The 14161-nt window shown below is 36.2% G+C and overlaps 1 protein-coding gene across 1 annotated transcript; it reads right to left on the bottom strand.

Moving 5' to 3' along the window:
• Positions 1–4058: 4058 nt before the first annotated feature.
• On the bottom strand, positions 4059–12381 carry LOC133338820 (decapping nuclease DXO homolog). Its single transcript, XM_061546927.1, has 4 exons — positions 11895–12381; positions 5271–5418; positions 5005–5206; positions 4059–4280 (listed from the first exon to the last, which is right to left on the bottom strand). The coding sequence occupies exons 1-4, from the start codon at positions 12379–12381 to the stop codon at positions 4059–4061; spliced, it is 1059 nt and encodes a 352-aa protein (XP_061402911.1).
• Between the last annotated feature and the right edge of the window lie 1780 nt (positions 12382–14161).

Raw genomic sequence — 14161 nt, 5'->3', positions numbered from 1 at the left:
ATTTTAAGTAGTTCAATTTCATGTCAATTTTCCTTCGAAAAGACGACATCTGTAAAGATACATATGTAGAATATCCCCAAAGTAGTGAAGGGTATCATATAGTCGGCCCAGTCCGATTTTACTACTTTCCTAACACACTTTTTGCTTTTATATGCTTCTTCACATTTGTATTCTTTAATTTTGTTTTGACTACCAAACTCAACGAATGCAAGCAAACAGCTGATTGATATTTTAAATGATTGCCATCGTTAAAGAGTTGTCATGAAGAAAAACGCTGATGTTCTATTGAACAGCTGATAATAATTGGTAATGGTTACCATTTTTAAAGGATTGTCATTGTTACATCATAATTGTATAGCCATATCAAATTATGTAGTAAGAAAAATACCAAAATATTTAAAAATGTTGTGTATAGAATAATGCTAAAAAATGCTAAATAAGTAATTGCAAAATGCTAAATGAAAATTTTGCGGCTAAATACAAAAATAAAATGCTAAATCTAGCTGCAAAAATGCTAAAATGGCCACACTGGTCATACGCTACCTAAAGACTATAGACCGATTAGCCTTTCTTCCTTTCTACTAAAAACTTTAGAAAGGTTACTAGACTCAGAAATTAGAAATACCATTGACCGTAGTAAACATCATAAATCCCAGCATGCCTACATCAAATGCAGATCAGTGGATACTGCTCTGCATGAGGTGGTTGGATACATCGAGAAGAATATTGTTACGTTCTTGGATTTTACCTAATCCCGTGTAGACGTTGTTTTATTTCCCAATACAGTTCGTACTAAATAAAGCGCGGGTTCTTTCAGATTACGATTATTACAATGAATTTATTCACACAACTTTACTTTGCACTTTACTTTACTCGACGGTTTCAATTCGCGATCTGATTCACAACTGACTGACTGCCTTTCCATTTCCCCTATTTATATGAACCTCGCCTGTCGCTACAGAAGTTTCTAGACGATCTGGTAACACCTAGATTACGAACAATCTACAAATGCAACAAACACATACAACCTTACAGTGAGTAAACAATAACAACAACACATATACAGGCGAGAGGTAACAAAGAAAGAGGAATTAAGCGATCATCAATGATGACGTTTAACAAGAATTGTACGTCAACAAAAAAATAGACCATGAAAGAGGAAATGGAAGGATGTAGAAAAATCTATACAGTAGTTGTTGTTGTGAAGTTATTCAAATAAACTGCGTAGTAGAAATTTACGTTACAATTCAAATTCTTAAATTAACGGAATTCATCTAAATTAACTTAAATCTAAAGTTATATTCGTAACAATATGGAGTCCTCTGGCTACACGTTGGCAGCATTCCTCGATATCGAAGGAGCTTTCAAAAATGTGAAGCTAGAGGCCATCCATTCTGCTCTCGTAGGCATAGGTATCCCCTCACTCCTTACGGAATGGATTGATAGAATGCTGGAAAGCAGAATTATCAATTCATCCTTAGGAGAGAGTTCCGTGAGGAAATCTATCAACAGAGGCACACCTCAGGGAGGAGTACTTTCCCCCCTTTTGTGGCATCTGGTGATAAATGAGATACTTATGAAATTCAATCATCTCAGGATAAAATCGGTAACCTATGCCGATGATGTAGTCTTGCTGGTTGGGGGTAAGTTTATAAGGACAATATCAGACATCCTGGAGGTTGCCCTTTCAACCCTGTCTAATTGGGCTTGCACTAAAGGTCTTGGTGTAAACCTCACTAAAACCGAACTGGTGCTCTTCACTAGGAAGCACAAAATTCCTAGTTTCCGTCTGCCATCACTCGGTGGAGTGACTTTAACCCTTTCTGATGAAGCTAAATATCGTAGACCGCAAGTTACTGTGGAATAGGAATGTTGAGGAACGCTCCAAGAAGGGATTGCTGGCACTCTATTCATGCAAGAATTCCATAGGCAAGAGTTGGGGATTGAGACCTGCATACGACGATCGTCTTACCCATACCTACTTATGGTTGTCTTGTCTGGTGGCAGGGGGTGAATAAAAAGAAACTGCTGACAAAACTGAGCTTAGTACAGCGATCGGCTTCAATTCTGATCACCGGAGCATTAAGAAGTACATCACAGGCAGCCTTGAATGCAATCTTGAATCTCCAACCATTGGATATTCTGATCAAATTCCAGGCGGCCAGGTGTGTCCTGAGACTCCGGCAAACAGATGCCTTGAAATCTCTGAATTATGGTCATGCCAGCATCCTAAACATAACGCCAGGTTATGACCTCTTTAGGGGGGATAGTCATATCAGTGATTATTTTCCCCCCAATAGGGACTTTAATGACATCAAAGTTGAATTTCCTAGTAGGGAATCCTGGACTAGTGGCTCCCTACCTCTGCCAGGTCTGTCTGTCACAGACGGATCCAAGATGGATGAAGGCACTGGCGCAGGCGTCTACTGTAGGGAATTAGGTATACAGAACTCATATAAACTCAACAATGACTGTAGCGTTTTTCAAGCAGAGATTCTCGCAATCACGAAAGCGGCCGAGATAGTAAAAGCACTTAATGCCGACATTACGGGACCGGTGACTATTTATGTAGATAGTCAGGCGGCTCTGAAAGTGGTGAAGTCGCATCATATAAACTCGAAAGCAGTTCATGATTGTAAGACCGCTCTGAATGATATACGACAGATTGTTGGGCTATGCTGGGTTCCAGGACATAACGACATTGAGGGGAATGAGATAGCCGACGAGCTTGCTCGAGGGGGGTCACAGTCGTCCAGTCTTCTGATTGAGAGATCTGTGAAACCCCCCATTAGCTATTTCATTGGCAGAATCCGTGCGTTCCATTGCGAGGTAGTCGGTAACAGATGGCTAAGGGAACCTGCTTGCAGAATCTCTAAATCTATCTGGCCAGAATTCTCTCGTAAAAGAACGTCTTCGCTGCTGGAACACAGCAAGAGCGAGATCGAAATCATTGTGGGGATTATTACTGGTCACTGCAAAGTTAGATCTCTCACTTCTAAGTGGGACTCCAGTGGAGAGGATTACTGTCGTCTATGTGAGGACGAAGAAGAACTGGAAACAATTGAGCACATCCTCTGCAAATGTCCATCGCTGATCAGCAGAAGACATAAACAGTTTGGATGTTATGAAATTGATAATCTAGTCTTCTTCTCCAAAATAGACCCTAACCAAATTCTAGGCTTTGTCAAAAAATTGACTTGGCTAAAATAATCTCTGTTCCGCCCCCTTCTTCTCACTATTTTTCTCTCTATACTTCCACTATTTTTTTTTTTCTTTTCTTTATAGGTACACTTAAACATAAAGGATGATCACAATGGACATAGTTTCCGAGTGGACGGTTGTTACAACAACCGTACATCCCTAACCTAACCTATACGCAGGATTTATTACTCAACATTTTTTGAAAAATATGTTAAACATATTGATCCTAATTAAATTGTTTATTCTTTTCTTCACGTCATCTATTTTAATTTTCAAAATCTGATCGCTTTACGTTACCGTTCCTCAAATAAATGTGTTTAATAAAACATGCAAATTAATGCTTTATAATATTTAATATATTATAATAATGGTTACAATTTTTTTTTTTTTGTTAGATTATGTATAAAAAAATGATGGCACTTAGGTGGTAGTATATTATCGATGCAATGTATTGTTTTCCAAGAAATTGATATCAGATAAACGTGAAATGCTTTTTGTTTTTCTAAATAAAAGCATTTCACGTTTTAAATATTATTTAGGTAGACAAAAAGCATTTCACGTTTATCTGATATAAATTTCTTGGAAAACAATACATTGCATCGATAATATACTACCACATGAATGCCCTAAAATTATTAATATGAAATGACAATTGCAGCGAATGCGAAATATCGTTTCATATTAATATTTGTATGGCACTTATGTGAAAATATATTATCGATGTAAGGTGTTGGTTTCCAAGGAATTAATATCAGATAAACGTGAAATGGCTTTTGTTTTTCTAAATATATATTTTTTATTTACTTTGCTTTGTATTTTTGGCATCGTTTAAAAAATCTCTTGTTTATATACAATATCTATTTATTTGCCTTGTTGACAAATTCGGCATAATATTTTGGTATAAAGGTATTATCGGTTTTGCCTTCGTGTATTTTATAGATTACCGTTTTTTCTTTGGGCTTTAAATTAAATTCATACACAGTATCCAATGAGTTCACATTGCTCATAAGATTTTCAACATTTTCCAAGAATTCATATAAAAATCCAAAACAAATTTCTGGTTTAAAGTTGTTGTATACCTGCAAATAAAAAAATGTGCATATTATTTAGTATTATTCGTTTATATTCATCAAAGCAGAGAGGGGCATGGAAAAATATTATGTATATAGTTTGAACTGCAATTTTTTAAATATGTATGTACATGAGTGTCGCATTGATGATTGTCGGGTATGCATGAATTACAACAACTTATTGCATTAGGTTAGCGAAAAAAAAGAAATCCATTTTTTTGTGTGAATGGTTTAAAACAGTTTTTGGGTAGATTTTTAGCTCCTGGACGATACTGTAACAGCCAAATACGAGGGCAGTTGGGAAATTTCTTAGCCTAGCACGGAAAGCGCTGTTGTAAACACATGTTACATTTTGTTTCGATCTGGCAACTCCTTCATATGGAACAGGTGTTCCAAAAAAGATGCATCCGCAATTTTAATACAATGAAAGCACGCATTTCTAATTTTTCCACAATTGAAAATCAATCTCTTTTTCTGATACGTTTTGGGAATTTAAATTATACAAATCCTTAAGGTGTCAACTACTGGCACATTTCCCCATATGGTATTTTGTTCATCAATAAAATTAGAAAAACCAAATTAATTAATCTTACTTGAGGAAATAATAAAAGCAGTTATATACGTTATTTAGAATTAATTTTTACATATTCTAAATTAATATCCCTTTTGTGTCGGTTATGTTACTTTTTTATATCATTATTATATATAAAAAACTATTTGCAATGATTCCTACCTCAGGTAATTCAGACGTTTTTAGATGTTCAATTGGATTATTCACAACACCACTACAATCCTTATATGCAATATAAATATCATCAATATTGCTTAAACGTGATTGTACCCAATATCGCTGTAAAATATGTTCCTTCTTTTGTGTGGTCCACAGTTGTTTCGTAAATACAAAACGACATTGATTTAACATATCCATATCGTTCCTAAAATTAAATGGAACACCATAGTTTTGATATTGTCAGCAACAATTATTTCAAAATTACTTACAAATTATCCAATTTTTTGTCGGATATAATACCTTGTACATCGCCAGCATAAAAAATAGAAAATTTTCCCATATTAGTGCGATGCAAACAACTTAATGTTTTATTGAAATCAATGGGTTTATCCGGCTGGGGTTCTTCATCGGGGGAGTCTATAAGAAAAAATATATACATATTAAATAGAAACGCCAGAAATACAAGCATATAAAACATGTGTATTTTGAACAAATTATTATCATGGGTAAAGGGAAACTTAACTTATGGGTAAACTTAACTTATGGGTAAACTTATCATGGGTAAAGGGAAACTTAATTTCTAGTACTACTCATTAATTGCTAGTAAAATATTCCAATTTTCACTTCAATTCTACAGTATGAATTATTTATTTGTATATTTTGAAAATAATTTATTTGGACACATTGAAGTCTTTAGAGGAGATTTTTCAAATGTTTCACAGAAAAGGCGACCGCCTTATGTTTTAAAAATAAACAAGAACGCTTAAAAGAGTTTTGTATATTATTAAGGATTTTTGACAAATTGCATTATAAATAAAATAGCTCCAAAATACAACTCACTTTTCCCCGAGGTGTTTAATATCGAGTAGAAATGTTTTATTTTGTAATTTAAAATATGCATATATGGGCGATATTGCCAATTTTCTAAAAAAAGATAAAGCCGTGGTTCGCCTCTTAATAACTCAGTGAATTGTTTTGGGTTAATTGATCTGTCGTTGCAAACTTTTCATGATATTTCCACACTTTTGTGTGGAAGCTGTGTCTACTTTAATGTAAAAATGCTTAAAAACAGCTTAAGACGAACTAGGTTTTTTATGTTCTTTGTCGATATGTGACTAAGACACTCATTTACCGGTCTTTGTGTCAAAGTAAAACCAGAAGCCTACTAAATTAGGGCTACTTCTCTTATGTATCATTTTTTAAAATTTTAACACCATCTACATTTAAATGATGCTAACATTTTGAAGCTCGATTTTTAATGTTTTTTTAGTATTTTTGTTTTTAATACGCAAAACAGGAATTTCTAAAAATCGATTATAAGATTAATTTGGTATATATATTTTGTGTATGTAGTATGCACAGCTTCAGAGTAATCCTCATCCAAAGGTGGATTATTTACATTGCTATAAATGACCTGATACGAATTTTGAACTTTTGCGAAAACAGAACTTTAAAAACTTCAGCCGAAAGAGAGATGTATCCAATTTATTTCAAAAATAGTGTGTGCTGTAATATAAAAATATACATGGATTGGAAGATAAACTTCAGTATTTCCTGGAAACCGCATGTGCATTAAATGAATTAGAGAATTACCCGATTTAGACGCTTTTTAAAATATATATTTCAGAATATAGTTTTATTTTAAGATGTATTCATATATATATATATATATATATATAGAACCCCATCATTTTTCGGAAAGGTCTTGCTATAATCCGCAAGGTGTATACCTATACACAAGAAGTTATTATCTTTATATAAGTTCATTTTTCGGTGAAATTCGGTTAAACAAGAAAAGTAGTCCCAATCAAGGCTTTGGTCCCAACATTTATTTCTGAAATTTGTAAAAAAATAAATATGATTACATTATTTCTTCGAACCAAAAACAAATATTTTTCCTCAATCTCTTGTTTTATTGTCGCTGTAATTTACCAACCGCTACATAGACTTTTGTCATTTGATTCATCGTGGAGTTCCGATTATGTATGTATATATTTTTAAATTAATTTTTAAGTTAATACATGTCATACATGGCGTAGGGGATGATAGATACCAAGCAACGGCTCTGATTAGCTTTAACATGGCGAAGCCCAGGCTTATCTTGGTCCCTCTTTCATCTCAATTGTGGACACTGACCTCCCCGCGGTGCCACCTGGGGAGCTATTCTCATCACCCGATGAAATAGTGAGCTAATATGTGCCGCGAGTTCACCCATAAGAACTATAAAAAAATGGGTTGAGGCGTCGGGTTAGTTGCCCACTCTCGGAAAACCCAACCTACTATGAAAAAGCAAAGAAAAAGAAAACCAAACCCCCCTAATGTTGACGACCCCCGCAAACGTATAAAGGACCACGATCTGCGAATCTGCACTTGGAATGTGCGCACGCTATACAGAACAGGGGCAGTGTTCGCTTTGGCGGATATACTCAAGAAGTACAAAGCCGATATTATTGCCTTACAGGAAATGCGATGGAAAGGGACAGGCGTAAGTAAATCAGACGATTACGCCCTGTATTATAGCTGCCATGAAACGAGACATGAATTTGGCTGCGGATTTATGGTTAACAGGAGAATAAAAGACCTTGTCTCCAGATTCACTCCAGTAGATGAGCGAATTGCTATAATCCGTATAAAAGCGAAGTTCTTTTACATCAGTCTAATTTGCGCCCATGCTCCGACCGAAGATAAAGATGAACAGACCAAAGATATATTTTATGAGCGCCTAGAAACAGCATATGACCGTTGCCCTGGCCATGACATTAAAATTCTGCTAGGAGATTTTAATGCAAAAATCGGAAGGGAAAATATCTTTGGCCCCACCGTCGGAAAATTCAGCCTTCATGAAGAAACATCCGACAACGGCATGAGGTTGATTGGCTTCGCGGCAGCAAAAATCATGGTAGTTAGCAGCACCAGATTCAAGCATCTCGATATACACAAGGCCACCTGGATCTCTCCTGATCTAGTAAAGAGAAATCAAATTGATCATGTTGTGATAGACGGAAGGAGTTCATCCAGTGTTTTAGACGTCCGATCGATCCGAGGAGCGAATATCGATTCGGACCATTACCTTGTGGCAGCCAAGGTACGCACCCGTCTAAATGTTGCAGCAAAGGTGCGATCTAATACAACACGGAAACTCGACGTCGAAAAGCTGCAAACACAACAGGTAGCCGAGGCCTACTCCGCTCAACTTACCCATCTGCTTGAAGAAAGCACTTCTTGTCCCGATAATAGTATAGAAGCACAATGGCAAAGAATTGCCCACTCCCTACAAACTGCAGCAAAAAGAACAATTGGGTACCAAAAACCACCACCAAGAAACCCATGGTACGATCAGGAGTGTCGTATTGCTACTGATGTGAAAAACGCAGCGTATAGGGCAACCCTGCAGACAGTAGCAACACGTAACGTGATGGAGAATTATCGGGAGAAAAGGAGAGAGGAGAAACGTGTTTTCAGAAAAAAGAAGAAAGAACAAGAAAAACGTGAGCGTGAGCAAATCGAGATGTACAGGAGTCAGAATGAAGTCCGGAAATTTTACCAACGAGTAAAACACCAAACCGAAGGCTTTGGTGCAGGCACATCCTCCTGTAGAGATGAAGAAGGAAACCTGGTGACAGATACAGACAGCGTGTTGAGGATCTGGAAGGAGCATTTCGAAAAGCTGCTAGTATCAAATAGTGGCGATGAAGAAGATACCCCAGAACCAATAGGAGATGATGGTATAGAGTGTATACCACCTAGCCAAGATGAGGTCATAAAAGCAATTAATCGGCTCAAGAACAACAAAGCAGCAGGAGCCGATGGGTTACCAGCCGAACTATTCAAGGCTGGTGGCCAGATGCTGGTCAGGAGCATGCACCAGCTGATTAACACAATTTGGCTAGATGAATGCATGCCCAATGATTGGAACCTCAGCATCCTGTGTCCCGTGCACAAAAAAGGAGACAAGAAGATATGTGCCAACTATAGAGGAATAAGTCTCCTTCCCATCGCATATAAAGTGCTATCCAGTGTGCTGTGTGAACGATTGAAGCCAATGGTCAATGACATCATCGGACCATACCAATGCGGCTTCAGACCTGGCAAATCCACCATTGACCAGATTTTCACTCTGCGCCAAATCCTGGAAAAGACCCACGAAAAACAAATCGACACATACCACCTATTTGTCGACTATAAAGCCGCATTCGACAGCCCTATCCGTTCAGAGGTGTTTAAAGCCATGTCTGCGTTCGGCATTCCTGCAAAATTAATACGGCTATGCAGGATAACTTTAAGTGGCACAAGGTCAGCCGTTAAAGTAGGAAAGGACCTATCGGAGCCCTTCACTACCGAACGAGGATTCAGACAAGGTGACAGTTTGTCGTGTGATCTTTTTAACATCCTACTGGAAAAGGTCATACGAAACGCAAAGGTGAACAGAAATGGCACTCTGTACACCAAACAACACCAGTTACTCGCCTACGCCGATGACATCGATATAATGGGTCGAACATTGCGAGCGGTAACAGCCACCTTTGAACAAATTGAAAAGGAGTCTGCCAAAGTGGGTCTGGTAGTAAACGGCGAGAAGACCAAGCTGATGGTATCAACGCGCAAGACGTCCTGTAGACTCGGACCAACTGTGGAACTTGAGAACTACAGCTTCGAGGTAGTTAAAGACTTTATATACCTTGGTACCGCCATAAATAAAACGAATGATATCAGTTTTGAAATTCGGAGAAGGATTGTGATGGCCAACAGATGCTACTATGGTCTAAGTAAGCAGTTTAGAAACAAGGCCACCTCTCGCCAGACCAAACTCACACTTTACAAGACGCTGATACTACCCGTGCTATTATATGGATCAGAAGCATGGGTACTTGCGCAAGCAGATGAGGCAGCGCTTGGGGTGTTTGAGAGAAAAATTCTCCGAAAGATCTACGGGCCGATCTGCGTCGACGGTGAATATCGGCGTCGAATGAACCACGAGCTCTACAATTTATACGCAGACATCGACATAGTCAGTCGTATTGAGCTGCAGCGACTACGGTGGCTAGGCCATGTTGTGCGGATGAATGAAGAAGCCCCAGCTCAAAAGGCATATAAAAATGAGCCTACGGATGGTTCCCGTAGAAGGGGAAGGCCACGAATTAGATGGAAAGACCAAGTAGAAAAGAACATCTTGGAACGTGGTCTTCCAAATTGGTGGACTTGCGCACAAGACCGGCGCGCTTGGAAATCTTTTTTAAGCTCGGCTTATGGAACAACCGTTCTGTAACAAGCCAGCTAAGTAAGTAAGTAAGTAAGTACATGTCATTAATATAATGAAAATAATAACGCAATCTCCTTTAATTTTGTTATTTTTATCAGATTTTACGAAGGAAGTCATATATCAACGTTTTTGGTCAATATAACTTTTGCTCCCACCAACGAAACATTTAATCGCGAACTGATTCGGAGTCAGGACATTTTTCCCAATATATGTACCAAAATGTTTATTTTATGAAAATATTACAATTATAAATTTTTCTGCCGACTTCAGAAAACAGTTATTCAATACTCGGCATGTCTTATACACTTACTTTATAGGATAAAAATGTTTCAGATTAAGACCATGCCTAATATTGTGTAAACCCACTCAAAATTAATTTTTTATAATTGAATCGGCTTTTAGAATACTTATTTAACATTTTTCCCAATATTGAGCCAAAATGATCGAAAATGTGCTTATTTTTCACCCATATGCCGACTATAGGAAGATCGTAATATTTGTTATTCCTAATTACAAATAGTTCTTAATAATTTTAAATTCTAAAGTGTTCCTTTGTATGTTCCTAACAATTATGAAGAAAATTCGAGTGAAAAATATATAATTTAAATAAAGTTATGAGTCTTTTAAAATCGGCATGATCACTAATTTTTTCCTAAGAAACATGTACTGTCTCTAGTGGTGAAAGAACCAAATCGAGAAAACCCATAATTACTGCCTAATAAATTAACTTAGATTGATGAAATTTTACACAGAGATAGTTGAAAATATTATTGAAGATTATTCAAAGCTGTTTTCATATTTAGCCAAAGGATTTTTTAGTTATTTGAAGTTATATACAACTGATGCCGAGTACTGGTACATGCCGACATTAGGAGCACTTACCCTATTTCATACAATTTTTATTAAGCTCCAATGGTTGTAGCAACTTCTGATAAATTTCCACATAGTATTTACGACGACAATTAGAAGTTAGAAGGTCTTATTACCAATATCCAAATATTTTTGCGCGATTTGTTAATTCTGTTCTTAAAGTAAAATAAAGTTCACTTTAAATTTGCGCATTTTTTAAAAACAATTCATCTCAAATTCTATCTCTACAATAGATTTAGATTTGGTGATTCATATTGCACACAATCGAACCGAATATACAATGGACAGATAATAACAGATATATTAATTTTTATTTGTTGGCATAGAATGTCTCCATGTGTAGCTTAAGCTACGAATTTGACTTTATCCATAGATGGTGGTTTGTGTTTTGCAGGTTGACTTCGATCTTCTTTAAGAATTCGACCACTATGTTCAGACTTTCTAAGCCTTGTGTATCAGTGAACTCTTCTACTGTGAAGGAGTCACATAGTTGCGGGAAGCATCTTCTTTTGTTATTAAATTTACGAAAATTAAAAATTTCATGCACAGCTGTTTGGATTCTGTTGAACGACTCGGACTTTATAGGTTATCCGTATTTGAAAACACACGTGTTAGTTAAGCGAACGCTTAACAACCGCCATTTTGTAAAAATCTATTTTTAAGCCCGTGGGCGTATAATACTCATTTAAACCTTTTTAGGTCACGTCTTTCTTGTGAGCCGTCCGAGGACGAACTGTAAAAATTGATTTTATTTTATACGTACCTGTAAATAAAAGTTGTTCCAAACGTTTGTGGTGCATATGTGGTGGTGTATGCCTATACACCAAGCTAGTCATGTATAAATTTCCATTGTGGCGTGTTACAAATATCGTGTCATCATGTATAGAATAACAATATTCCATTAGCTGTGTAAGTACACGACGACCGGTATATACATTTGTGGTCTTCACATTGGGCTGATTGATCGAATCGTCTATGGTCATGGCATAAGTTAGAGGTATATGAAGCCTAGTATCACTTTGACCATTTTGGCATGGAATCCATTCGCCCCCATTTAAATTTAAAGGATAGCTCGATGATTTCGGTTCTTTAAAGTATTTAATATACTTTGATGGTTCAAATTTGTTGTAGTCATATGAATAAAATCCAACAATTTTTGGAGTTTCCATAATATCTTTGTATTTTTCGAAGTTCAATGGATGATGTCCTTCAACTTTCATGAGTAGATTTTTATTTTCCCCAGTCGCCATATCACTTTATTTATTTACTATTTATTTTTTTTTTCAATTCACTCTGCACAGTTTGAAATAAAACAGAAGACTAATATTATTGAGAATCATGACACATTTATAAAAGCCCATTATATGGACCATACCGGGTATGCATGATATGGGGTTATTTTTTGTTTAAATTTTGAATTTCGGGGAATCCACCATTCACAACAGAATGGAGCTTTGTTCAATTAACCTGCGTGGAGTTAGCTAAGTTGCTAACTTTCGATAACAACATTTTGAACGAAACTACAAGGTGATACAGAACGACCAAATTTTACACTTAGTACCATTAGTTCCGTTCCATAACCAACAAGAATCTACTAATTTTACAACTTTTTACCCGAAAACCGTTCCTCAACCCCACAAATTTGAACCAAATTTAAGAGAACACAAAACAAAATCGCGTTCTCCATGTAAACTTTTTACTCGAAAAATTTGAACGAGTTAAAATGGTAAACAGGAATGCAATTTTCTGATGGGCTGTTATGTTCATTTTGAAGTATTGCCATCTAATTTTGGCATATTTACTAGATTTGCGTTCCCGAACTTTTCAAATTATTTTGTACTCTTAGATCGATTTTGAAATGTTTCCCTTTTCCTAGCTTTACTATTAAAAAAGTACTGCTGTCGTAGTATAATTGAACGGTAAGTTCGGTCGGGCTTTTTCTTTGTTTAAATTTTGAATTTCGGGGAATCCATCATTCACAACAGAATGGAGCTTTGTTCAATTAATCTACGTGAAGTTAGCTACGTTGCTAACTTTCGATAACAACATTTTAAAGAAACTACAGGGTGACACAAACAACCAAATTTTACATTTAGTACCATTGTGTGCTAAAATGAAGAAACAAGTGAAAAAACGTTAAGTTCGGTCGGGCCGAACTTTGGATACCCTCCATCATTGGTATAAATTAATTCGGACGAAAATATATATGGGAGCTATATATAAATCTGAAGCGATTACCCAAGATTCATCATATGCATTTTTAAGATTCCGAGACTTTTAACTCAACAGCACTTCATCTTGTATATCGTGGATATATATGACTCCCTGCAAGCATTTGGAAGTGAGTTTCTAACGCCATCTTCAAATAATTATCTAATTCGACACTTATTTTTTGTAAAAGGGTGATACTTCGTAATTTTACAATAACAAATTAATTGTTATCCAATTTAGATCGTCTGTAGTAACTAATTAGTTAAATGAAAGAAGATGGAAATTCGATAGTTTCATAATTTAACTGTCGTTCTATAAATATTTGTCATCGAATAAAAATTTGTGGATACATTTTTATTATAGAAAATCTTCGGCCTGAAATCGTTTTCATTGCTGTATATAGAGAGGCGTGGAAAAATATAGATTTAAGGTCATGGATGTATAACTCTTTGGTTATAAATACAGAAGAATCATTTGGAACATTCATCGTTCAAAGCAAACATGAGCTCTACATCAAAAAAGGTAATTGAATTGAGAAGCAAGAGGAAGGCATCTGGATTGTTTTCAACCTTTTCCCAAAGTCAACAGAATGCAACATCCTCCGCAAAAGGTAATGCGTATTGAGCAAATTAGAACATCAGAAGGCAATGATATTTTGAACTTGATGATTTTAATGTGAATGGCAGTTCGGAAAATAGTGAAAGTGAATATGACGGCGAAAATAAAACTGAATGCACAACTTAAAAAAACTGAATCTTTTTCGAAAAAATTATCGGATTGGGCAACCCAAAATTATGTAAACCATAACGCATAATAAGC

The sequence above is a fragment of the Musca vetustissima genome, unplaced genomic scaffold (genome assembly GCF_032173495.1).
Source record: "Musca vetustissima isolate MV318-11 ecotype Yass unplaced genomic scaffold, APGP_CSIRO_Mvet_v1 utg81962, whole genome shotgun sequence".
Lineage (NCBI taxonomy): Eukaryota > Metazoa > Arthropoda > Insecta > Diptera > Muscidae > Musca > Musca vetustissima.
Note: the sequence above shows the minus strand (reverse complement) of the source record. Positions and strands in the feature narration are given on the sequence as shown.